Raw genomic sequence first — 27,554 nt, forward strand, 5'->3', positions numbered from 1 at the left:
GTATCCTGGAGAACAATATGTCACTTAACTATAAGACATCATTGTAAAAAAATATTTTCTGAGTGATTTTTTTGGTTTTTCATTGTGTTTCAGATTGTTGTTATAATGAGAGGATTGCCTGGCAGTGGAAAGACACATGTTGCAAAACTTATTCGAGTGAGTATGGGAAAGCCAAAAAATCAGTTGCTTTTGTTAGCCACTTGCCTTCTTAGCAAGCAGCGTGATTTTGATACTAGTATTTCCTGTTTGATCCATTCTTATTGGCCCATGTGGGAGATGCTGTCCCATAAACATTTTGTTCTGCTTAAACAAATATCTTTGCCTCTGCTCGATTTGAACCACCAGAAGATTGCATATTATTTAGCCATGAGAAGGAACTTTGCTGTGAGCATTCATTAATTTATTCTATAGGTTCTCTTTAACTCTCTTGACTGTATGATTCTTAGGATAAAGAGGTAGAATTTGGAGGACCTGCACCCAGAGTTCTAAGCTTAGATGATTACTTCATCACTGAAGTGGAAAAAGAAGAAAAAGACCCAGATTCTGGAAAGAAAGTGAAAAAGAAGGTATGGCATATTCCTCTCAGATTGTACTCTGATTCATTAATAATTTTGAAAGGAAAACATGTTCAGGGAGTAATGTGGCTTTTTTGAAGACAAAGAAAAATTTCTCTTTTTTGAACACAAACTTTAGTACTTAGGTGTGAAGGAAAGACTACAAAGTTATCTCTGTCCAGAGGCTAACCAGGGAAGAGGTTTAGGATGGTTCTTTGTTTTTGTTAACTCCATATCTCTTTTGGGGTATCTTATTAGGTCATGGAATATGAATATGAAGCTGAGATGGAGGAGACCTACCGCACCAGCATGTTCAAAACTTTCAAAAAGACTCTGGATGATGGCTTTTTCCCCTTTATCATCCTGGATGCCATCAATGACAGAGTTAGACATTTTGACCAGTTTTGGAGTGCAGCAAAAACCAAGGGTTTTGAGGTAAAAGAACTTCAGAGTACTTTGTGTCATCATGTAAGTGTTGCATTTGCTTGCTTAATCACTGTTGATTCTTTCTTAGGTATATTTGGCTGAAATGAGTGCAGATAACCAGACTTGTGGCAAAAGAAATATTCATGGAAGAAAACTTAAAGAAATAAATAAGGTGATTTTTGGAAACATAGGAAGTGTTATATTCTAAACTTCATTTTGTCTGTATGATCACTGTTGTCTGGAAGTTCTTGTTTATCCCCTTTACTTTCAGAAAATCTTCTCTACCTTCTTAACAAATGATTCTTATCCTTTTATCTAAGTGAAAGAGGTGTGGCCTAGCTCTTCTAGGAACTGGCCTGTTAGACTTCACAGTATTAGTTAAATTTGTCTTAAATGCTCACTTGGTCTTTCTTTGAGTAGTTTCCCGAGATAACTTGACCTCCTAAATCTTGCAATAGATGGCTGACCACTGGGAAACTGCACCTCGTCATATGATGCGTCTGGACATTCGTTCTCTGCTGCAAGATGCTGCTATTGAGGAGGTGAGTGTCCTTTGCCTTGAAAGCAGTACAAAAGGGACCTTTTTTTTTATTCATCTTTTTATTTGGAACAAATTTTAAACTCCAGAAAAGTTGCATGAATCGTATAAGAACACCTGTACAACTTTCATTGAGATTTTCTGATTGTTAATATTTTGCCACATTTTTCTCTATATAGATATGTATGTCTTCTTTTTTTCATTTAAATTCATTTAATTAACATATAGTGTATTATTAGTTTCAGAGGTAGAGGTCAGTGATTCATCAGTCTTATATAACACCCAGAGCTCATTACATCAAGTGCCCTCCTTAATGTCCATCACCCAGGTACCCCATCCCCCCACCCCCCATCCTTCAGCAACCCTCAGTTTGTTTCCTGTGATTAAGAGTCTCTTATGGTTTGTCTCCCTCTCTGATTTCATCTTGTTTTATTTTTCCCTCCCTTCCCCTATGCTCCTCTGTTTTGTTTCTTAAATTCCACATGTGAGCGAAATCATATGTCTTTCTCTGATTGACTCTTTTTGCTTAGCATAATACCCTCTAACTCCATCCATATTGTTGCAAATGGCAAGATTTCAGTCTTTATGGCTGAGTAATGTTCCATCGTTTATATATACCACATCTTCTTTATCCATTCATCTGTTGATGGACATCTGGGCTCTTTCCATAGTTTGGCTCTTGTGGACATTGCTGCTATAAACATTGGGGTGCGGGTGCCCCTTCAGATCACGACATTTGTGTCTTTGGGGTAAATACCTAGTAGTGCAATGGCTGGATCATAAGGTAATTCTATTTTCAACTTTTTGAGGAACTTCCACACTGTTTTCCAGAGTGGCTGCACCAGTTTGGGAAGTTTGCATTCCCACCAACATTGTAAGAGGGTTCCCCTTTCTCTGCATCCTCGCCAACATGTGTTGTTTCCTGAGTTGTTAATTCTAGCCATTTTGACTGGTGTGAGGTGATAATCTCATTGTGGTTTTGATTTCTATTTCCCTGATGCTGAGTGATGCTGAGCATTTTTTCATGTGTCTATTGGCCATTTGTATGTCTTCTTTGGAGAAATGTCTGTTTATGTCTTCTGCCCATTTCTTGACTGGATTATTTGTTCTTTAGGTGTTGAGTTTGGTAAGTTCTTTATAGATTTTGGATACTTTTGGATACTTTATCTGATAAGACATTTGCAAATATCTTCTCCCGTTCTGTCGGTTGTCTTTGTTTTTGTCGACTGTTTCCTTTGCTGTGCAAAAGTTTTTTATCTCAATGAAATCCAGTAGTTCACTTTTGGCTTTGTTTCCCTTGCCTTTGGAGACGTGTCTAGCAAGAAGTTGCTGTGGCTGAGGTCAAAGAGGTTGCTGCCTGTGTTCTCCTCTAGGATTTTGATGGATGTGACATAAATATATATGTCTTCTTATTACTACTATTGTTATCACTGTGATTGTGGAACCGTTTCAGAGTTAAGTTGTAAACCCTTAACCCTTCACCCCAATACAGTATTTCAGTATGTACCTCCCAAGAACAAGGGCATTCTCTTACAAAACTAGAAGTCCCAATTATCAAATTCAGGAAATTTAACACTGATAGAGTACTACATTAAGTAGTACAAATTTCCTGAATTAAATTTCCTGAATTATCTCATATATCGTCCATATTCACATTTCACCAAATGTTCCCATAATGTGCTTTACAGCAATTTTTTAAAAATCCAGGATATAGTCCTAATATAAAAAAATACTTTCTCAGCCATGTCATTGTCCAGAAAGACAAAGAATTTTTGAAGAGTACAGGCCAGTGGTTTTGTAGAATACCCCTCAATTTGGGTTTGCCTGGTTGTTTTCACATGATTCGTTTTAGGTTAAACATTACCAGGAATGCTACATAAGTGATGTTGGGTCCTTAGTGCATCATATCAGAAGCCATATGATGTCAATTTATTTCATTCCTGGTGATTTAAATGTTGATCACTTGGTTCAGGTGGTATCCATCAAATTTTTCTACCTTTATCCTTTGTAATAATCTGTAGGGAGATACTTTGTTAATAGCCTATTCCTCACCAGATTTTCACTCATTGATAATTTATGCCTAAATCAGTTATTAATTTGGTGAAAGTAAATCTTTATCATGGAAAAGGAAAGATTTTTCTCTTTTAATCAGTTGTGTACTTCTGTTTGGTTTGAGCTCCTGTGAATGAGAGTTTTCCATACTTAATGTTGTCATTGTGTTTTTATGTGTTTTTACCTCCCAAGGCCATTTCTCTACCTATTTCCTCTGGTTTCTGCCCCAGCCATTCTCCAGATACTTTCTCAGCAAAGATTTCCATGACAATAGATAATTCTTACTTCTGTTGCTTAATTTTGCAGCCACATATGACTTAGTTGACCATGTCTACCTTCTTTACAACATTTTTCTTTTGGCTACTGTGAGTCCACCTTCTCTTGGTTTTCCTCTTGCCTCTCTGGCCATCCCTTTCAGTCTCCTTTGCTGGCTTTTCTTGCTACTCAGTCCTAAAATGTTGGAGTTGTTTAGGGCTCTATTTAACTTAGGATCTTACCATTCTGCACATTATAGATAATTTTTCCGGTAGCTTAGATTGCCACATATGTGCCCTTAATATTAAATTGTGAAGAATCAAATTAATTTTATCAGTATCTTAACACTAATTATATCTTAGTGGAGGGATTATGGGTGATTTTTATAATTCTGCCATTATTTTCCAAATTCTCTACCAAAAAACATGTTACTTTAGTACATCTCAAATTCAACCTGTCCACTGTGTAATTCATACAAACCTGTTCCTCTTCTGGTATTCTCTGTCTTAGTAATTAGACCCACCAATCACTTGGTTGTTGAAACCTTGACTCTACTCTCTGTTATCCTTTGCTCTTTATTCTGTTATACAGACTTTCAACCTTAACCCTCCAGCATGTAGTCAGGCTACAAGTTTTGTCAGTTTTACCTTATAAATACTTCTCTAATCCATCTACTCTCTATTTGCATTGCTACCATTCTGGGCCAAGCTACCATCATCATCTTTTCTTTTTTTTTTTTTTTTTTTTTTTTTAAGATTTTGTTTATTTATTTGACAGAGAGAGACACAGCCAGAGAGGGAACACAAGCAGGGGGAGTGGGAGAGGGAGAAGCAGGCTTCCTGCGGAGCAGGGAGCCCGACGTGGGACTCGATCCCAGGACCCTGGGATCATGACCTGAGCCAAAGGCAGACACTTAATGACTGAGCCACCCAGGCGCCCAATCATCATCTTACTTTTCACTATACCCTTTCTTACATTTTGAAATTTGAATCATACACATGTTTTACTTGATTGGAAAAATACTAGCTAAAGGTTTTAAAGAGAGATCCTAGTAATCATAGGCATTCAAAACAGATAATCATCAACTTAGCATAGATTATTATACTCAGCTTCATAGGGAATTATAAAGTTGGATATCCCGGGAAAATGAAAGGCAGGACTATCAGTCTGTCTTTTTATAAGTTCTGTTTCAAAGTTTAGGGTTTAAAAATTACTGAGGATGTAACAGTGATTCTGTGCTGTCCTGCTTTGGGCACCTGTGCTGTTTCAGATCTCAGTGAGGGACTCAACGTTTTCCTAAATGTTAACGCATCTTTTTTTTTTTTGGGGGGGGGTGGTATAGGTAGAGATGGAAGATTTTGATGCAAATATCGAAGAACAGAAGGAAGAAAAGAAAGATGCAGAGGAAGAGGAAAGCGAACTGGTAGGAGACAGACCAACCACTTTGAACAAAGTGTCTCTATTAAAATTTTTAAGGGTTTAATCTCAGATCTATGGTCAGATTACTACTGTTGATTTACACCTTAATGGTAAAAGTTTCCATAATCATCTTCAAGGAGACATTTGGATACCTTTTCTTTTTCCCCTGACCAAAAGAACCCTCTACTGTGTTGTTACACGAAAATTTTAAGAATGCTAAGAAACTTACCCTGTACTCACTCATCTACTTGTGGGTGGCTTTAGGGGAGTATACTTTTTAAGAAAATCAATTACATATGAAAGGGCATTCTTACATTCCAGCAGATATGTGGTACAGCCTACCCAACATATGCATAATTGTCTCTTCTTTGCTATGAGATTTCAAAATTGAGTTGCTGTCAACTGAGGCAGAAGAACTTCTAGAATGAGGAGGCAGAGGGTTGTCACTGACTGCTGGATTTGTTCTTCTGCATTTTATCCTTTTAAGTGATTGGGAAAATGATTTGAGTGTGTAGGCAATGCATTTTGTTTAGGCTGATTAGAGGCTTCCATAGTGTGAGTTCAAAGTTCCCGTGTACCTACTGTAAATGCTTTTGATCACACCTCTGTAGAGATGTTTGCCTTACCCTGTCATTGAAAAATATGCGACCTGTAGAATTATGTTACTTTTCAGTGTTTGCTAATGAGGCACAGAGATTGGCAATGCCTTGAAACAGTGTTGCTTTTTTAATTCAAAATATTATTTGGTTTATTTAATACTTCAGCCCTTGCTAAAGCTGCTTCTCATATTCTTCTGGAAATGTACAAAGCGAGAACCCTGATTCCTACCCTAGAGAATACAGACTCTCTAAGGAGTGGTCCCATCAAACCCATGTGTGATACAGAGGACTCTGAAAAGAAACTGTGTGTACATAGAGATGGTGTCAACCTCTACATTCCTAGATTTCATATGCGGATTAAAAAATAAGCTTTAAAGTTAATTGCATTTGAGTCTCAGTATGTTTTTTCTTTAAACAAAATATTTTTTCTTAATTAGGTTGTTTTTTTTGACATATATGATCTAAAATGTAGGCAGGAAGTTCATTTAAAGGCCCACGCTGTTCTGGAATATGGCTAATGACCTCTTCAGCTACTTGCAGCGTGTGTACTGGAAAGATCATGTGAGAAGTCTATAATGTTAGCTTTCTGAAGCTCCGTCTTCCTTTTGTGGAGATTTCAGTTCAGGATATGGTTCATAACATCTGACTTGTTTAGGTGTAGGTCAAAGCTCGGAACTTTTAATTGAATGTGCTACTTATTTTGAAAAGTGAAACACACTGTAATACTCTATTATTACATCAAAAAACATGGCAAGGAAGCCTTAGAATTCTACTCTGCTGGACTATCTCTTTTATTTCCAAGTGGCCTAACATTTCAACCAGTGAGAAGATGATACAGTTTTAAGGAAGAACAGGGTGGTTCCAGCAGGAGGAAATTAATATACTCATTTTGCTTATCTTTACGTTATAAAACTTCTCTTAACCCATTCAAAAATGCTGAATCCAGGTCTTCTACTATTGGGTTCTATTCCAAGAGTAAAAGATTCTTGGAGAATTTTAACCAAAGGGTTAAGAGCAAGTCTAATGTCATTCAGACCATTTTAATGGAATTCTCAATAAACTTTGCATTTTCTGCTTTGTACTGATGACTGCAACTGGGCGAAATCTAAACTTTTCTTGGTTAAGAGAATCCTTTTGGGGGATCATTGGTATGATATTTTTCCTTCTTTAGTGCTTCAGTGAACCTAGTAGATATGATTCAGAATCTATAAATATGTTATTCTAGTGCTACTTAAGGTTTTCAGGTGATTTCTGAGATATCACTTGTACAGATCTCATCAGTACTTTTAGCGCCATCATTTCAGCATAGCTTTGTCTTGGTTTGTTCTAGAAATGTATTTGGGAAAGATGGTATGATTTATAACCTGAAGTACTACCTAGTAAGTTGAAAGTGAATTATTAGTCTGGCTTAAAGACTAGAAGCGTACCACACCTATAGGTTTCCTGGAAGAACTCTGATGCTCCAGTACTCTTACCCAGCAGCTATTGTCATGAAGCGTTCAGCATCCTTTCCAGCCTACCTTTGTGTCAGTCTGTTCCATGAACTTGGATATTCCCAAGAGTAGAGATATTAATTCTTAAAAGAAGATGCTGACACCTGTGATGAATCTGTTCTATATAATAAGCCCTAATATTAAAGTTCTGTATGTTAGGATCTAATAGAGAACAGAGTCCAAGTGAAGGAAAAGAGGAATCATAACCGTACACTTGCTAGGTGAATAAGCTGAAAGGATTAATACATAGTTAAATAGGTATATTGGGAAATTTGAAAATCGTATGGGACTTTGTTTGAAATAAACCACCCAGGTCTTTTTTTTTATTAAATAAAATGTAAATTGCCTGTGGAGATTTCTGGTTTTTCATATATTAGGAAAATGTCATTTTAAAAGACATTGAAAATAATAATCTAGGTTCCAACCAATGAAAAAGAAATGCTGTCACACTGATTCAGTAAAAAACAGCCTTTGTAAGATCTAACCGGTAAATGGGTTGAGTCATTTTTAAATGAAGTTGGAACTTCATAGTTGTGTTCAGTGATACCATGTTTTCTTCTTTCGAGTACTGAAAATTACACTGCAATATAAAGTAGCTGTCTTGAAGAACACTCTTTGTACCTCATGGCTACTATCACTTGAGAATCGCAGTTGTATTTAGAAAAATAGCTAGTTATTATAAATCCTCTGCTACTCTGAATGGTATTAATACTAGCACAGTAACGACCGTACATCCTCACCATATTTGCTGTCCAGCTGTTGTTCGGACTACAACTGTGTGTCCCGAACTGTAGCTGCCTCAAAGCGCCTTCATGATACTATTTTGAAGTGACTACTCTGAAATCCGGGCAGTGAAGTTGGGTGAATTGGGTAATTCAGTTTCTTCAGAGATAATGAGACCGTGTTTTCCCTAAGGATATATATATATACATATATATATATAAAACTAGTGAGTGGAAACTGAATCCGTTCCCAGTTTTAATGCTTTTCCAGTTCAACAGTGATATGCATGTATGTGTCTCTTTCTAACCCTTCGAGCTTCTCTCTGTGTGCGATTTAGGGTTACATTCCGAAAAGCAAATGGGAGATGGACACATCTGAGGCCAAGCTAGGTGGGTATCTCCTTTTTCCTGTTTTTATATGTGATACCTGATGGTAATGGTCATAGATCTTTCTGCTGTAAGAAGAACAAATTTCCCCAGATTTCTGCTTTAAACCAAGATTTTTGGCCTACCTTACATCCTCAGTCTATTTCGCTAGCTTTCAGTTTAACTAGTTATATCTTGTGACAGAGTGAAAGAAGAGTATTTACAAGAATTGCCTTCACTATCACTTCAAGGGTTTAGAGTAAGCGGAAGTGTGCTGAATTCAGCAATAAAATATTGTCACTTCTAAAATCCATTCTGTTACATTAATTAGAAATGTTAGTGCTGATGAGATTTCTGCTTTTTTAAAAGAATATTTAACTGCAGTCCAAAGCTGAACCTGATTATGAATACTTTGGGAAATAATAGTAGTAATCATAATAAATACTGAAGTTTAAACATTCATTAAAAGGCAGTTATTTTCCTTGTATAATAAGAGTTTCTGGGTGGGGGGAGGTAGGTATGTTATTCAGGTTTTTGAGGAGCCTACTTTATAAGATTCTTTCCTTCAACTTGTTTTAAGTGGCAGATTATAAGGTAAACTGGTTAAAATTACTGTCTAAATCAAAAGTTGGAGTTGCTTAATGTGAGGTTGTCTGTCAAGCAGAAAATCAAACATACCCAGTGGATTTTCCTCTAATATTTCATGGTAATAATTGCAAAACATTTTTTCTTTTCTTTTTTTTCCCACCTCACTTAAAGAGAATCATTTATTACATTGACTAAGATGTATTAATAAATAATCTAAAAAAAATGAGATAAGGACTTTTTGGAAGATTGACCTTACTAATGTATGAAGTATAACTGTCGGTCTCTGCGTTTCTCTTCTAGTATCATGCTGTTACTCCAAAACTGAAGTAACCATCTAAATATCTTAAGTTCATAGAACAAATCTGAGTCATTTAGCTGCTTCACTGTTTGGGATACATTGTGTTTCTGATGTAAGAGGAGTGCATTTTACACAAGTTGCATAAGTTTCTGCCTTTTATTTTGCCCAACTGATCATGTTAGCAATTGATGTTTACTAGGTCCTATGTAAAAGGTAGTTCCATAAACTTTAGTATTACTCCATTATTGGGATAGGTGTTTTGATATAAAGTCTAGGATTTTTTTCTGGTGTGTGGCAGGTGAACATTATATGTGCTTACTGACATATTCTTAAACTAGTCTTCCCTCTTTGGGAAATCTTAGTGATCTCTTCCTCTAAACTTTTAAAGCATTTGTAAATGTTTAAGTGCAATTAAATGTGTAGGAAAATAATAATCACAAATTACTTTTTAAATAATAATGCTTTAGATATGTTTATTTTGATATTAGATTAAGTCTGTTTGAAGTTCTATACTATATTTTGAGAATAACCTGTAATACTGTAACACCATTTTCCTCTTCTGGTTCTCTAAGTAGCAGTTACCTTTTGGGGCAAAAAGAGATCATAAATAAAGAGACAAGAGGAATTGTTAAAGTGATCAATATTTTAGCTAAGCACATAATGTTCAGAGGCATCGTGTAACATATGATCTATGATAATGCTTTTTTAAACTCAAGCCAGTTCATTTTCTGTTTTTCTTTCTAATTTCTAAAGAGAAAGGAAAATGGAGTTTAGCTGTGATGAGTATTGAAGAAAATATGATATTAAACTTCTTCTTGATTTCTGGAAAAAATTCTGGCCTGTCTACCATTTGCTTCTCAGAAAATGCATTTTATGCAAATTCAGTCCATCTTAATGAAAGAGTGTTAGGCAATTAATTCCAGAAATGGATTTGTTAAATAAACCATTTCAGTTACAGGCACTGAAGGTCTAGTAATGAATCTAGAATATAAACCCACCAGGTTTGCTGTTGCTGCTGCTGTTGTTTTAGTAAGAGTGACAGTGATGTTTCAGACAATGACCGACACTTTGTACCACTCTGTTATCTTGAGAGCTAATCTACCTGCGGAGGAAGGCAAAATGAGTGTGAGCATTCTTGAAAGTGCTTGCTTCTTTGAGGTTGGTCCATGTAGCCAAATGAGACGAAGATTCTTCTCTAAAACATGAGGCGCTTCATCAGAGAATTAACCTATTTATGGTGCCTTCCTTATAACAAATTCAATAGATTTGATTACCAGATACAATTAATTTTTCTGAGTACTTCACCAACATTCTTAAATTACTTTTGGTAACATGATTATGCGAGATGGAAACATACTAAGCTTCATCAGTGTCACACATTGAGCCAGAAGAGCTAAATCTGTACCTGGGGAGTTTTGATTCACAAATGAGTCTGCCAATGAGAAAGTACTTGTCTACCTTTCGTACAGCTGGTTAAATCTCATTGCAGACTCTTGATCTGTGTTCATTAAGTACAGTGTGCAGTTCAGCCGGTGTTTGAGTGTTACATCAGAAGTGGTGTAATTATAGAAAGATTCAGAACCAGCCTGAAATACATCTGGCATGGGTGTTGTGGAGTTGTTAACGGCTGCCTGTGGCCCACTCCAGTTGCCCCTGACTGGCCCCTTCTCAGCTGGGACACAGGCACCCTAATACAAGGGTGGGTGTTACATGCCACATCAGATACTCGGATTCGGCATTGAAGCTACTTAAATTCGGACGATACAATTTTGGTTTCTCAAACTGTGAGAAACCAAAAGGAGGTTTGAGAGTGTTATCCTAATGTAGGTTTCTCCATACCAAGTACTTTTGCTTTTCTCATCTGTCATTTGTCTCTGCTTATTGGTTATTGTGTATTAGCCTTCTACATGTCAGGCTGTTTCATCTCTTAACAGTTGGAATGCAGTTATTCATATAGGCACATAACCCTTGTATGTTTACCATGAACAAATTTTCAGAAACACCATTTATGTTTAGAAAATGCATAGATGTATCTGCAAAAACTTGCGGTTGTACTGTATAATATTTACTGTTCTGAAGATGTGGGAAAATTCTGCGACTCTGCCAGGTTGGATGTTTAGACCTTCATCTTCATCTTAAAACTTCATCTTTTGAAATTCAAACCTCTGAAAATCATTAGTATGGGTGTATGGGACACCAGCCGTCTTCTGTAATTAACACCCCAGATTCCTCTTCCCTCACCTTATGCCATACATCTGTGTGTTTGGGTTTTCAGGATGCCATGTGGAAGAGGTATGAACCTTTCTTCAGCCCCAAGAAGGAAGCTTTAAACATGCTGTGCACAATGAAATTTCAAATTAAACATTACAAACAAGGGTGTTCAGACTAGAAGTACATGCTCTTCTGATCTTCCATGTTGCAAATATGGGACTCCTGGTCTGTAACTCCTGTCACATACCCAGTGTCTGAGGAAATGTTCTTGCAGTTTTCACACTTGCCCTTCTGCATTGCTGCCTTGGCCATGCTCTATTCTTGGAATTCAGATATGAATTTTTTCCTTTGAAATATGTTAATGTCAAAGTTGATCTTAAGTTTGGAAATCCTCTGAGGTTTATTTACTAAGTGTGTTAGAGCTTCCTACTCTTCTAGTAATACTGTATGCTGTGGAACTAGAACAGTTTTATTGTTTGTGGGACTTCATTGGTTTTCTAATACCATAATCTTCGTCCCTGTGCACTCAGGGGATCACTTCCTTAAGAATCTGTATAATACGGCCTGTCATACACATGAAGATAGAGCCATTTGGTATAGCATGTGATTTACAGAGGAGATTAGGAAACTGTTTGTGTTGAACTCATCCATGTTAAAAGTTTTTCCAAAGTGATATGATTAAAATTTATTGAGTTTAAAGTGTTGTAGTTTGCTTGCAGATTTTTCAGTAATATTGGTTTTATGGGGGAGGGTTTTAGGAAATAAAAGCTTTGCCAAGTATGTGAAATCTTACTGGTTTTTTAAGCCTGTATGGTATGGTACAATTAGTTGTGTGTGAATCTTTTACATTTGAAGCATAAACTCACCCTCTCTCCTGCCACTGCTTCCATTGTACTTTCCTTTTCATATCAAGTTCTCCCCAACTTGGTGCCTAACAGATTTTTATCATATATACACCCCGCACCCTCTATGGAGTTTAATGAAGTGTGGTTATTATGTATTTCTGACGTTTTTAGGTTTTCTTTTATTGACTTGCTTAATAATAGTGTGTGTATATAATCACAGATGATTCAAAAGTTTAGTGCTTCAACGTAGCTAAAAATATATATAACTCATATTTCACATAGGGAACTCAAAATCAGTATTAACAACCAATTAAAAATGACTACACATTTTCATTGCTTGTTCTTGAAGACACCTAAACTCATGTCTCATAATTTCTGAATCTGCAATCTCTCTTCATTTAATTAGTTACAGTTTGGGGCCCTTGGGAAGCCTAGCCCTCTCAAATTGAGGATTCAGAAAGAAAATTTAGATCTGGTCACTTGGACTGACTAGCTCTTAGCCTCAGGATGGTCAATAGCACTTCATAGTATAACCGAAGAATGTGATTTGTATAATCAACTTACTCAGAAACATTAACTCATGGCGAATCCTCGCACACTGGTCAAAATCCCAAGGAGCTATTAATCTAAAACCTTTTTAAACATTAGCTTGGCTCATTAAGTTGTTGGTACTACCTACTTTTCATATGACACAGTATCACACGTGATTGCAGATCAAATGGGTGGTGTTAATATTGTGTTAAAGAAAAAAAAAGAGTGGAAGAAATAGCTTTTAGAAAAACCCGTCTTCGCATTTTCCTTCAGAACATGAGAGCTGAAGTGTGATTTGGTGGGGTGGGAGGCCAGGAGACAAGTGACTTTTCTTGCTCTACCCGTATTTGTGACTTAACATTGTAATGTAATGCCTGCCAGTATGAACACCAAATAAACAATGGAAATTGCACAGAACTATTATCTCAGCCACGAAGATAGTTGGGATCTGCAAGTGGTGCTGCTCTCAAAAATGTGGATCTGCCCTCTGACAGTGTTCCAGACTTCTTTTCCTTTGTTTGTGTGTTGTATGCAAACTCACACTCTTCCTTAATGCTACGGCTCTGTGTTTGTCCCTCAGACAAGTTGGATGGCTTGAGAACTGGTACTAAAAGGAAACGTGACTGGGAGGCAATTGCCAGCAGAATGGAGGACTATCTTCAGCTCCCTGATGATTATGACACTCGTGCTTCTGAACCTGGGAAGAAGAGAGTAAGAGACTTTGTCAATAATTGCCATTAGATGAAGGGCTCCTTTAGGCATCTGGTTTTAGAAAGTTACAGGCAGATAAGAATATGAATGCTATTTTGTAGAGTGATTTAGTTTATACTGTATCATATTACAGATCAAAAAAAAGGAGTCAGACCTTACAAATTATCAGATTAAAATGTACAGGTAACTTCACAAATGGAGAAGAGAATCTCATGGCCAGCATGTTGTCAACCTTAACGGAGTTTGAAATGGCCCCTTGTGCTGTTTTGTCATGGGGCAGAATAGCCAGGTGCAGAAAGAGAATCTGTGGAGTTCTTTTTTTTTTTTTTTTAAGATTTATTTATTTTTGTGAGAGAGAGTGAGCAAGGGCAGGGGAGGGGCAGAGGGAGAGAGAGAATCTCAAGAAGACTCCCCGCTGAGCACAGAGCCCAACGACGAGGGGCTTGATCCCACAACCCTGAGGTCATAACCTGAGCTGAAATCAGGAGTGGGACGCTAAACCGACTGAGACACCCAGGCGCCCCAAGAATCTGCGGGATTTCTTAATGGATTAAGTATAGAGGGTCCAGGAGTGGATGGAACCAAAGGTGAATCTTCAGGGTTCTGGCCATAAGCACTCCATGTGTCGGGTGCCCTTTATTGACTCAGAGAAAACTGGGGGAGTCCAGTTTGAGACTAAAAAATGAGGTCAGTGAGGGACCATTTAAGTTAGAAATGATAATAAGACACAGGACCTTAAAATTTAGAAATTCAGGTAGAGGTAAATGTTTCAAGAAGTAAAGAGTAGTCAGTTGTTAAATGATACAGAGAGGGCAAGTAAATTGGGAGCAGAGAAATGACTATTAGATTTGGCAACGTGGAGATCATTGATGATCGATCAGTAATCAGTCAAGTTTTCTTAGAGAGTTGAAGGGCACAAGCCAGTTTGGAGCAGACTAAAGAAGTAATAGGAAATGAAATATAGAACAAATGGAGACACCTTTTTAATGAAGTTTTGCTGTGAAAAGGAGCAGAGAAATGTAACCAAAACACTGCGTAGGCCTTCCACATAGACATCAAATTCAGGAAAAGTGACCTTTGTGTATATCCTTTAAAACAAAATAACGAAGTAAAAAAAGATCATATTATATATGATCTGGGTAAGCCTTTTCTAGCTAATTTGTCTTGATCTTTCTATATAAGTGTATACAGACCTACCATTCTTTTTAAATAGCTGCATAATATGCCATTGTTTGGTTGTACAATTATTTATCAGGTCCCTTATTGGTGGATACTGATGCTGTTTTCACTGTATTGTTAATATAAATAACCGTGGTGAAAGTCATGGTGCATCTGTTCTTGGCTTCGTTTTGAAAGTATATCCCTAGGGTAGATAGTTAGCACTAAAGCTACAATCTTATAGAGTATGATATATCATTTTGACAAATACTGTGAGCTTTTTTTCCAAAAAGGTTACACCTGTTTATACACCCACATGTAAGTAAATGCCTGTTTTTCCACACTTGGACCAAAGGTGCTATTATCAAACTTTTAAACTTTTGACAGTTTGATAGGTAAGACAAAAATGGGATCTGTTTGCATTTCCTTAATTAAGATGAAGCTGTGTATCACTTCTTTATCTTTACACATCATTTCTTTTTTATGAATTTCTTCAGTACTTTTAATATTGAAAGAGTATTTATTGAAGGGGAATAAAAATGCCAGTAACACTTCATTACACTGGATAACATTACAAAGAACTCCAGTTTTCCAAGCTCTTTTAATACTTCAGACAGTCCCTAGGCCCACCCTTGTCCATGTGACTTGAGAGGAGGACAGAGGGAGATGGGGCGCCTTCTGTGTGTGCCCACCTCCACCCAGGGCTCTACCTGTGTGGATTCCTCCTATTCCAGTCTAAAGGTTGGAGCAATAGAAGTAGAAATAGCTCCTCCTTGGGAATAATAATTTGGCATAGTTCAGTAACAGTGAATAATCTCAAATGAGAAATATTTTTCTCTAGTTTATTTTTAGTCAAATAACTATTACTCTACGGAGTATGTGATCCCATATAATTTACTTTGTAAGCTGGGTGGACAAAGAATTAAGCTGTGCACATCCTAGTTCTTTTTTTTTTTTTTTTTTAAGTTTTTATTTTAATTCCAGTTAGTTAACATACAGTGTTATATTAGTTTTAGGTGTACAATGTAGTAATTCAATACTTCCATACAACAGCTTGTGCTCATCATGACAAGTGCACTCCTTAATCCCCATTGACTGTTTCACCCATCCCCCTGCTCACTCCCCTCTGGTAATCATCAGTTTGTCCTTTATACTTTTAAGAGTCTCTTTCTTTCTTTCTTTCTTCTTTTTTTTTTTTAAGATTTTATTTATTTGAGAGAGAGAGAGAAAGAGCACAAGCTGGGGGGAGGGGCAGAGGAATAGGGAGAGAATCTCAAGCAGACTCTCTGCTGAGCATAGAGCCCAATGCAGGGCTCGATCTCAGGACCCATGAGATTATGACCCGAACCAAAACCAACAGTCGGATACCTAACTGACTGAGCCACCCAGGTGCTCCAAGAGTCTGTTTCTTGATTTGTCTCTCTTTTTTCCCCTTTGATCATTTGTTTTGTTTTTTAAATTCCACATATGAGTAAAATCATTATGATATTTGTCTTTCTCTGGTTGACTTATTTCGCTTAGCAATATATATATACACACACGCATATTATACACACACACACCCCCCACATTTTTATCCACTGATTAATTCATGGACACTTAGGCTGCTTCCATAATTTGGTTATTGTAAATAATACTGCTATAAATATAGAAGTACTTGTATCCCTTTGAATTAGTGTTTTTGTATTCTTTGGGTAAATACCCAGTAGTGCGATTGCCAGATCATAGAGTCGTTGTATTTTTAACTTTTGAGGAACCTCCATACTGTTTTTCACAGTGGCTGCACCAGCTTGCATTCCCACCAATAGTGTATGAGTGTTCCTTTTTCTCCACATCCTTGCCAACACCTGCTGTTTCTTGTGCTGTTGATTTTAGCCATTCTGACAGGTATGAGGTGATACCTCATTATAGTTTTTATTTGCATTTCCCTGATGATAAGTGATGATGAGCATCTTTTCATGTGTCTGTTGGCCATCTGTGTGTCTTTGGAGAAATGTCTGCTCATACCTTCTGCCTATGTTCTAATTGGATTATTTGTTTTTGGGGTGTTGAGTTTTATAAGTTCTTTATATATTTTGGATACTAACCCTTAATTGGATATGTCATTTGCAAATATCTTCTCCCATTCCATAGGTTGTCTTTTAGTTTTGTTGATTTTTTCCTTTGCTGTGCAGAAGCTTTTTGCTTTAATGTAGTCCCAGTAGTTTATTTTTGCTTTTGTTTCCCTTGCCTCAGAAGACATAGGAAGAGGTTGCTACAGCCCATGTCATAGAAGTTACTGCCTGTGTTCTCTTCTCGGATTTTTATGGTTTCGGGTCTCACATTTAGATCTTCAATTCATTTTGAATTTATTTTTGTATATGAAACATTGTCCAGTTTCTTTCTTTTACATGTTGCTGTCCAGTTTTCCCAACACCATTTGTTGAAGAAACTGTCTTTTTCTCATTGGATATTCTTTCCTGCTTTGTTGAAGATTAATTGACCATTTAGTTGTAGGTTCATTTCTGGGTTTTCTGTTCTGTCCCATTGATTTGTGTGTCTTTTTTTGTGCCAGTACCATACTGTTTTGATTACTGCAGCTTTAATGTAACTTGAAGTCCAGAATTGTGATGCCTCCAGCTTTGCTTTGCTTTGCTTTGCTTTTTCAAGATTGCTTTGGCTATTTGGGATCTTTTGTGGTTCCATACAAATTTTAGAATTGTTCTAGTTTTGTGAAAAATGATGTTGGTATTTTGATAGGGATTGCATTAAATGTGTAGATTGCTTTGGGTAGTATAGACATTTTAACAAGATTTGTTCTTCCAACCCATGAGAATGGAATGTCTTCCCATTTCTTTGTGTCATCTTCAGTTTCTTTCATCAGTGTTTTATAGTTTTCAGAGTACACTGGGTCTTTCACTTCTTTGGTTAGGTTTATTCCTGGGTATCTGATTATTTTTGGTGCAGTTGTAAATGGGATTGTTTTCTTAATTTCTTTTTCTGCAGCTTCATTATTGGTGTATAGAAATGTAACAGATTTCTGCACATTGATTTTGTATCCTGAGAATTTACTAAATTCGTTCAGCAGTTTTTTGGTGGAGTCTTTCAGATTTTCTTTATGTAGTATCATGTTGTCTGCAAATAGTGAAAGTTTTACTGCTTACTTATTGACTTGGATGCCTTTTCTTTCTTTTTGTTGTCTGATTGCTGTGGCTAGGACTTCCAGTTTATGTTGAATAAAAGTGGTGAGAGTGAATATCCTTGTCTTGTTTCTGACCTTAGGGAAAGAGCTCTCCCTTTTTTCCCATTAAGGATGATATTGGCTGTGGGTTTTTCATATATGACCTTTATTATGTTGAGGTATGTTCCCTCTAAACCTACTTTGTTGAGGGTTTTTATCATAAATGGATGTTGTACTTTGTCAAATGCTTTTTCCGCATCTATTGAAATGATCATATGATGTGATGTTGATTGATTTGCATATATGAACCATCCTGGCAACCCAGGAATAAATCCCACTAGGTTGTGGTGAATGATTTTTTTAATGTGTTGTTGGATTCAGTTTGCTAGTATTTTGTTGAAAATTTTACATCTATGTTCATCAGGGATATTGGCCTGTAGTTCTCTTTTTTAGTGGTGTCTTTCTCCGGTTTTGTTATGAGGACAATGCTGCCTCATAGAATGAATTTGGAAGTTTTCCTTTTCTATTTTTTTGGAATAGTTTGAGAAGAATAGTTATTAACTTTTAAGTGTTTGGTAGAACTTGCCTGTGAAGCCATCTGGTCCTGGACTTCTGTTTGTTGGGAGTTTTTTGATTACTGATTCCATTTCTTTGCTGGTTATCAATCTGTTCAAATTTTCTGTCACTTCCTGTTTCACTTTTGGTAGTTTATATGTTTCTAGGAATTTATCCACTTCTTCTAGGTTGTCCAATTTGTTGGCATATAGTTTTTCATAATATTCACTTATAATTGTTTGTATTTCTGTGGTGTTGGTTGTTATTTCTCCTCTCTTGTTTGTGATTTTATTGAGTCCTTTCTCCTTTTTTTATTTGTTAAGTCTGGCTAGAGGTTTGTCAATTTAATTGATATTGATTGATATTGAACCAGCTCCTGGTTTCATTGATCTTTTCTATTGTTTTTTTAGTTTCTATATCATTTATTTCTGCTCTCATGTTTATTATTTCCTTTCTTCTTCTGGTTTTAGGTTTTGTTTGTTCTTTTTTTCCTAGCTTCTTTAGGTGTCAGGTTAGGTTGTTTATTTGAGATTTTTCTTGCTTCTTGAGGTATGTCTGTAATGCTCTGTACTAACCTCTTAGAACCACTTTTGCTGTATCCCAGAGGTTTTGGACTGTTGTATTTTCGTTTTCATTGGTTTGTTTCCATGTACTTTTAAAATTTCTTCTTTTATTTCCTATTTGACCCATTCATTGTTTAGTAGCACGTTATTTAACCTCCACATATTTGTGCTCTTTCCAGATTTTTTCTTGTGGTTGACTTTTAGTTTCATAGTATTGTGGTCAGAAAAGATGTGTGGTATGACTGTGATCTTGAATTTGTTGAAGCTTGTTGAGGCTTGTTTTGTGGGCTAAATATGTGATCTCTTCTGGAGAATGTGCCCTATGCACTTGAAAAGAATGTATATTCTGCTGTTTTAGGATGGAATATTCTGAATATATCTGTTAAATCCATCTGTTCCAGAGTGCCGTTCAAAGCCATTGTTTCTTTGTTGATTTTCTGTTTAGATGATCTATCTATTAATATAAATGGGGTGTTAAAGTCCCTACTATTACTGTATTATTGATTAGTTCCTTAATGTTTATTATTAACTGTTTTATGTATTTAGGTGCTGCCTTGTTGGGTGCATAAATATTGACAATTGTTATATCTTCTTGTTGGATTGTCCCTTTCATTCCTATATTGTGTCCTTCTTTGTCTCTTGTTACAGTCTTTGTTTTAAAGTCTATTTTGTCCAATTTAAGTATTGCTACTCTGGCTTTCTTTTAACATCCATTTGCAGGATAGATATTTCTCTATCTCTTCACTTTCAATCTGCAGGTTTCCTTAGGTCTAAAATGAGTGTCTTGTAGGCAGCATATAGATGGGTCTCATTTTTTTTATCCATTCCATCACCATATGTCTTTTGATTGGAGCATTTAGTCCATTTACATTCAATGTAATTATTGATAAATATGTATTTGTTGTCATTTTATTATTTGTTTTGTGGTTGTTTCTGGAGATAGTCTCTGATCCTTTCTTTTCTTTCTCTCTTTCATGGTTTGCTGATTTTCTTTAGTGATATATTTGATTTCTCTTCATTCTTTGCATATTTATTAGTGGTTTTTGATATATGGTTACCATTAGGTTTGTTTATAACCTCTTCTGCATACAGCAGTCTATATTAAGTTAATGGTCATTTAAGTTTGAACCCATTCTTTTCACCTCTCCTCCTCACATTTTAAATATTTGTTGTTATATTTTACATCCTTTTATCTTGTGAGTTCCTTGACTGATTTTTAACAGAAATATTCATTTTTACTGCTTTTGTGTTTCCTACCTTTATGCTGTCACTTTGGGTCTCTCCTTTCCACTCCAGTCCCCTTTAATATTTCTTGCAGGGCTGGTTTAGTGATCATGAACTACCTTGTTTTTGTTTGTCTGGGAAACTCTTTGTCTGTCCTTCTTTTCTGAATGATAGCCTTGCTGGATAGCGTGTTCTTGGCTGCAGATTTTTCCCATTTAGCACTTTGAATGTATCATGCCACTCCCTTCTGGCTTGAAAAGTTTCTGCTGAAAAATCTCCTGCTAGCCTTATGAGTTTTCCCTTCTTAGTTACTGCCTTCTTTTGTCTTGCTCTTTTTAAGACTTTTTCTTTATTATTATATTTTGCCAGTTTAATTACAATATGTCTTGGTGTGGATCTGCTTTTGTTGATTTTTGATGGAACTTCTTTGTGCTTCCTGGATCTGAATATGTTTCCTTCCCCAGATTAGGGAAGTTTTCAGCTATTATGTCTTCAAATAAATTTTCTGTCCCCTTATTCTGTCTTCTTCTTCTGGGACTCCTATAATAAGAATGTTACTACATTTGATAGAGTCACTGAGTTTCTGCCCCAGATTAGGGAAGTTTTCAGCTATTATGTCTTCAAATAAATTTTCTGTCCCCCTTTTCTGTCTTCTTCTTCTGGGACTCCTATAATAAGAATGTTACTACATTTGATAGAGTCACTGAGTTCCCTAAGACTGTTTTCATTTTGCATAATTCTTTTTTCTCTCCTTTGTTCAGCCTGATTACTTTCCATTACTCTGTCTCCTTAGATCACTAATTCGTTCTTTTGCTTCTTCCATCCTGCTGCTCATTCCCTCAAGCATGTTTCTCATTTCATTTATTGTACTCTTTATCTTTGCTATGTTATTCCTTCTCTGTCTCTGTTAAGGGTCTCACTGATGTCCTCCATTCTTTCCTCTGGTCCAGTGAGTATCTAATGATCATTACTTTAAATTCTTTATCAGGCATGTTACTTATATCTGTTTTGCTTAGATTTCTGGCTGTGTCCTTGTTCTTTCATTTGAGATAAATTTCTGTCTTCTCATTTTGTCTAAGTCTCTGTGCCTCTTTCTGTGTGTTAGCAAAGTCAGCTACATCTCTCATTCTTGAGGGTAATGGCCTTATGAAGAAGAGGTCCTGTAGTGCCCTGCTCTGTGGTGTCCCCTGTTCCCCAGGGCCTGGCAGTTCTGGGAGTGTATGCTGCATATGCTCTTTTTTCCTGGTCATTTCATCCTTCAGGCCAGTTATCTGCAGAGGCTCTTTGCCAGTTGTGGGCAGTGTTTGGTCCCTGGCCTGAATGTGGTACATTTTAACTAGGTGTGCTCTGGTCTGTTTGTGAAATGAGACCTGTCGCCACCACTGCCAGAACTGAAGCTCTGCAAAACTCCCTCCTCAGGAGATGGCAGTATGAGCAAGGGTTTGGTTCAGTCTTCTGGGAGAGGGTTTCCGCTCACTGGGACTGAGGCTAGTGTGAGTGGGAGAGGCAGTTCCAGCAGAGTGCATGCGGTGGGGGGACTGGGGAGCTCAGTTTAGGCAAGTTAGGCAGCGAGTATCGGTGCTGATTCCCACAGGTAGTCCTGTGCTTATGCTAAGGGGCAGGGGAGGGAAATGGCGCTGGCCAGTTCCTTTGTTTCCAGAGGGTTCTCTCTCTGAATGCTGTCTCTCCAGGATGTGCTCCAAGATGAGCAAATAACCTTCCCACTGTATGCCACAGGCACTCTTCAGATTGCTGTTTCCATGCTGTATGTTTGCCTTCCTTCTCTCCAAGAGCAGGGCAATGCCCTCAGGTCTCTCTCCCAGCCAAGCCTGCTGACCTTTAAAACTCTCCACTGGTTGCCAGAAGTCATGAAATTCAGCCCCTCTTGCTTTCCAAGGCAATTACTATGGGGATTCGTTCTTCCCTCCCGGCCACAGCAGCCACCATCTGTTTCTCTCCCAAACCGCCTTTCCATACTTTCTACCTTCTTCAGTGTGGCCTCTTCTCTACCTTTAGTGTGCAGTTTGTTCTGCCAGTCTTCAGATCGATTTCTGGGGTATTTAGGATGATTTCATAGTTACCTAGTTTTATTTGTGGGCCAAGGCAAGCCTACTTTGCTGCCATCTTCTTAACCCCCACATCCTAGTTCTTTGAAGTGGCTTATCTTTGACTCTCCTCCCCTGCCTCACATCCTCATTTCAAATAGTTTTTAACTCTAAAACCACTCACCAAAGTCAACACCAGACTACAAGGAGATCCTGCGGGTGGCAACGAATGCAGAATTCATAACTGTTCCTTTCCTGGGGTCTCTTGCTTTCTCTGTAATTGAGTTTTTTACAAATACCAGGCAGGTTCCTAGGATTAATGTCCACTATAACAAAAAGGTAGTTCTGTAGGGTTGATCATACTAGAATTTTACCAAAATAGCTAGATTTTTTAAATATAGTTTATTTTTTAAAAATTTCAGTCGCTTAGGGGTGCGTGGGTGACTCAGTCGTTAAGCATCTGCCTTCGGCTCAGGTCATGATCCCAGGGTCCTGGGATCAAGCCCTGCAACGGGCTCCCTGCTCGGTGGGAAGCCTGCTTCCCCCTCTCCCACTCCCCCTGCTTGTGTTCCCTCTCTTGCTGACTCTCTCTGTCAAAAAATAAAATCTTTTAAAAAAATTTTTTCAATTGCTTAGTTGGGCATAAAATGGTAGCTTAAGTGGACTTTGTGTTTCTTTGATGACTGGAACGTGAGCAGTTCCCTTGTTTGTGGGACTCACACGTTTTAGAAATATTTTTAGTGACAACGGCTGAAACGTATGTACCTCAAACCTTTAAGTGTTAGTCAAGACTTCTCTGTATTACACATTTTTTTAATGGTTAAGATAAATGGCAAAAAAAAAAAAAAAAAAGATGGTAAAGTCTCAGATGGTAAAGTACCTCTAGGAAGATTAGGAGAGACACCGACATTTAAGAAACCATTTCAAGGGGCGCCTGGGTGGCTCAGTCGTTAAGTGTCTGCCTTCGGCTCAGGTCATGATTCTAGGGTCCTGAGATTGAGCCCCGCATCGGGCTCCCTGCTCAGCGGGGGGCCTGCTTCTCCCTCTCACACTCCCCCTGTCAAATAAATAAAATCTTAAAAAAAAAAAAAAAAGAAACCATTTCAAGTTGAAAGTCATTATTCTGCCCCTGATATATTTAGTGTTTTGGTAATCAGTCATTCATTCGACAGTGTTGAGTGTGTGTCAGGTCTGTGCATGAGGCCTCTTAAAGAGCAGACCTCCAATGGTGAGTCCAAGATGTAAATAAATAATGTTAATATAGCACCAGTGTATATTAGAGATATGAACAAAATACAGTAGTTTCCAAAATATTTTAATTTCAACTTAAAATTGTGGGCATTTGTGCTAAAACATATTGCTTATTTAAAAAATAAGCAATAATATTTAAATAATAATTTAGGTTTTCTACACACTAAAAATCTACTTTAAAAAGAGTTGGGTGTTGGGGCGCCTGGGTGGCTCAGTCATTGAGTGTCTGCCTTCAGCTCGGGTCATGGTCCCTGGGTCCTGGGATCGAGCCCCGCATCGGGCTCCGTGCTCGGCAGGGGGCCTGCTTCTCCCTCTCCCACTGCTTGTGTTCCCTCTCTCCCTGTCTCTCTGTCTATCAAATAAATAAAATTGTTAAAAAAAATTACATACTTTTTCTTCTAATCCTGTGTTCTTTATTTTATCTGAGTTTTAAAGACTTAATTTAAGCTGCAGACTTAAAAGTTAGCTCTTAGTTTATTCAGGGTGAGATTGACCAGTATGTTTAACTCTGTGCTAAGGATGTACTGTGGACTAGTTACCATTTCTTTCCTCAGTGGCCACAATCTGTCCATCCTTCATCCTCCTTAACCATAATCATCTTTTGCTAAAATGTGTCCCCTTGATCCCAAGGGCAACTGAGAGAGTGTATGAATCTATCAAAATAAATACAATGAGCATAAATATGTAGCCAAAAGCCCAGAGATCTCTGTATACAAAAGGCCACATTATTTAAGATTTAGGCTTTTTTTTTTTTTTTTTTTTAAACTAAAGTCCATGAAGGAAATTTAGGTTTAAAAAGAGTTGGGTGTTGGGGCACCTGGGTAGCTCAGTCAGTTAAGTGTCTGCCTTCGGCTCAGGTCATGACCTCAGGGTCCTGAGATCAAGCCCTGCATCAGGCTCCCTGCTAAGCGGGGAGCCTGCTTCTCCCTCTCCCTCTGCCCCTCCCCCTGCTTGTGTTCTCTCTCTCTCTGTCAAATAAATAAGTAAAATCTTTTAAAAAAAATTTTTTTTAAAGAGTTGTGTTATCAATTTTTCCCACTCCTGTTACTACATATCTTCTCTTTGACCAAGTGGGTGCTCTTTGGAGAAGCCTAGTCCTTTCATTACCAGTCCTATAAATGATAATAGGGAAGGTCAGTGTACCTCTAAGAGCAGTAATGCATTTCTGTGTCCAGTGTGAAGAACATGGAGTATGCATGCTCTGGTTTTCTTTCCTTGTCACAGATAATAAATCACAAGCTATATTTAAGATACAATCTTGGGGGCGCATGGGTGGTGCAGTCAGTTAAGGGTCCAACTCTTGGTTTCGGCTCAGGTCATGATCTCAGGATTGTGAGATCGAGCCCCATGTCAGGTTCCATGCTCAGTGCAGAGTCTGCTTGAAATTCTCTGTCCTGGGGCACCTCGGTGGCTCAGTCGTTGGGCATCTGCCTTTGGCTCAGGTCATGAACCCAGAGTCCTGGGATCGAGCCCCACATCGAGCTCCCTGCTCAGCGGCAAGCCTGCCTCTCCCTCCCCCACTCCCCCTGCTTGTGTTCCTTCTCTCGCTCTCTCTGTCAAATAAATAAATAAAATCTTTAAAAAAAAAAGAAAGAAAGAAAAAATTCTCTCTCCCTCTCCATGCCCCTCCCACGTGTGCACTTGCTCTTTCTCTCTCAAATAAATAAATCTTAAAAAAAAATACAATCTCTGTAGACGTTGGTGCTATGTCCACAGTTTCATAGTTTCTCCTTAAGTATTTCAACTTTTGCAGAATATGACGTCTGCTTATTTTTTTAATTGTTAATAAAAGACTCTATGTTTGATATGTTACTAAAATTCAAAATGTATCTGCTTACATTCTAAAAATATCAGAATACCAACCAATGGGAAATATCCCTGATCTATGTATTTGTAGTTAAAATCTATGTATTTTCATACATGCCAGCAGTTGAGTCCATCTCTTCGTCTCTTTATCTCATGAATGAAAATAGTAATACCAGCTCCCTATTTTCTAAGATTAGATTTTAAGAAATATTTATTGTGTAGAGATAAATAAAAGTCCACTGATCTAAGGTATTTATAGTATGTTAGGGAAGACAGGTCTATAAATAGATCATGGCAATATAGTGTGAAAGTTCAAAAGTAAACGTGTCAAAATCCAGAAGTAGCTCTAAGGAAGCAATGATTGATTAATTATTTGATTGGCAAAGAACAAGAAAGATAAAGCAGTGGTTGATGACTAGACTCACAGCAGGTGGACAGGGTTAAGGCAAAGACATTTCAGGAAGGAGACTAGTATATGCACGATTACAGAGATGGTAAATGGCCCAGTGTGCTCTGAGAGCTAGAAGTAATTTTGTACTGCTTATATAAAAGGCTGTAGGCACTGCCCAGAAGTGCCACTGGAGAGTAGACAGGGCCAGATCCAGAGGGACCTGTGTGCTTGGATTTTATTCTTTAGGCAGGGGAAGGATTTAAAGCAGGTGAGAGTCACAACAGTGTGTATTTGGGGATCACTCTGGCAGAATGGATTGGAGGGAGTGAGCATGTAAGGTAGGAAGACTAGGCAGAGGGAAAAATAAGATCAGCGAACCAGAAAGGAGGGACAGAGGAAATGGAGGTGCCAGGACTGAGCTGAGAGCTGAACTGTTCAGGAGCTGGAAGGGTTAGGACTTGGTGACTGACCAGAGAGTTTTCTTTCTGTAACTTAAGATATATGGCTTTCTCCACTTCTCCCCAGTTAATTCCTAATGTTTTTATCTCTTAGTTTCAGATTAGTTATCCTACCCCTTAGACTATCGAGAGAGTGAAGAAGCTCGTTGCATATTGATTTTTCCTAAAGCCCAGCCTAACGCTGTGTTCTTTTTAGGTGAGATGGGCAGACCTGGAAGAAAAGAAGGACGCAGATAGGAAAAGGGCCATAGGTTTTGTGGTCGGACAGACTGATTGGGAGAAGATCACAGATGAAAGTGGTCACCTGGCTGAAAAAGCCCTCAATCGAACCAAATATATATGATACTTAGTTTTTGAACGGAGTCATTGTTCCTCTAAGGTAAGATTGCACAGTCATATAAATAGCCTACTGTGTGGTTGTTTTGAAGGGTTTGAGATAAAGGAGACAGCATGCTTTGCTAAAAATGCTTCTCTTCTTGTATTATTTTCTGGTTCTTAACAGAGTAAGTATGTGCTACTTGCCAACATTTACAATGCAGGGTGTTGGAAAAGGGAGCAATTTTCTGCAACCTGGCTCCCTTAATATAAGACTTGAGAAAAGCTTGGAGTCTGTAGATTTGAGGAGGAGTGGAGTGATGAGATACTGGCATCTGCTGAACTTTCTGCGTGCTGTTTCGTGGTATGACAGCCTTGTCTTTTCTTTCCAGGTGGTTCGCTTTGAGGTGATCTGAAGCCACGGCCTCATGGAGCTTCGTTGTGTGTCACCTTGCCTTCCACGTTTCAGTTTTTGTTTTATTTCTACCACTTTAGTTTTTTTAAAGTTCTCCAGTGTCCCCAAGAGGTCTTAGAATCTTGCTATACCCAAGCAAGACATTAATTTTTCTTTTTAACTATTTTGGGGAGGGAGGGAGTGATAGCTTAACTGCTGAAGCCAGGTGGGGGTCTGCTGGAGGATTCCAACAGAAAATATTTCCTCCACTGTACAATGTCACAGACTATCTCTATCATCATTGCTTTGTGGCTGTTTTTGTTTTTTACTGTATGTAACTGGTAGCTGATTGTACTAGGATTAAAAACAATAAACTTTCACGATAAAGCCGATGAGATTCATGGGCTATACAGCATGGGCCCCTTTCTCTTGTTTTCTTAATTTTATTTTTTATTGCTTTTTTAATATGGTGTGTTCTAATTACGTGCTAGCCGAACATCCCAAAATCTCTTTCCTGATGAATGTTATATAGCTTAGTGATTCCATAGCACATATTGTAAACACAAGGAAAGCTCAGTGATCTTTGATAGCTGATTTCGTTCTCTGTCTTTGCGTGTTGAAGACCA

General features: G+C 37.7%; 1 protein-coding gene across 3 annotated transcripts in view; it reads left to right on the forward strand.

Annotated features, from left to right (window-relative positions):
* YLPM1 (YLP motif containing 1) overlaps positions 1 to 27,343 on the forward strand; it is a 73,315-nt gene extending 45,972 nt beyond the window's left edge. Inside the window, exons 12-21 of one of the 3 annotated variants that reach the window (XM_036114443.2) lie at positions 94 to 156; positions 447 to 566; positions 813 to 989; positions 1,069 to 1,152; positions 1,439 to 1,522; positions 5,168 to 5,248; positions 8,397 to 8,448; positions 13,478 to 13,608; positions 26,416 to 26,598; positions 26,927 to 27,343. In XM_036114443.2, the coding sequence (XP_035970336.1) occupies positions 94 to 156; positions 447 to 566; positions 813 to 989; positions 1,069 to 1,152; positions 1,439 to 1,522; positions 5,168 to 5,248; positions 8,397 to 8,448; positions 13,478 to 13,608; positions 26,416 to 26,562 (939 nt within the window). In that variant the 3' untranslated portion in view covers positions 26,563 to 26,598; positions 26,927 to 27,343. The other 2 variants (XR_004924260.2, XM_078053963.1) reach the window with 2 other exon arrangements.
* Positions 27,344 to 27,554: the final 211 nt, after the last annotated feature.

The sequence above is a fragment of the Halichoerus grypus genome, chromosome 8, assembly GCF_964656455.1.
Source record: "Halichoerus grypus chromosome 8, mHalGry1.hap1.1, whole genome shotgun sequence".
Lineage (NCBI taxonomy): Eukaryota > Metazoa > Chordata > Mammalia > Carnivora > Phocidae > Halichoerus > Halichoerus grypus.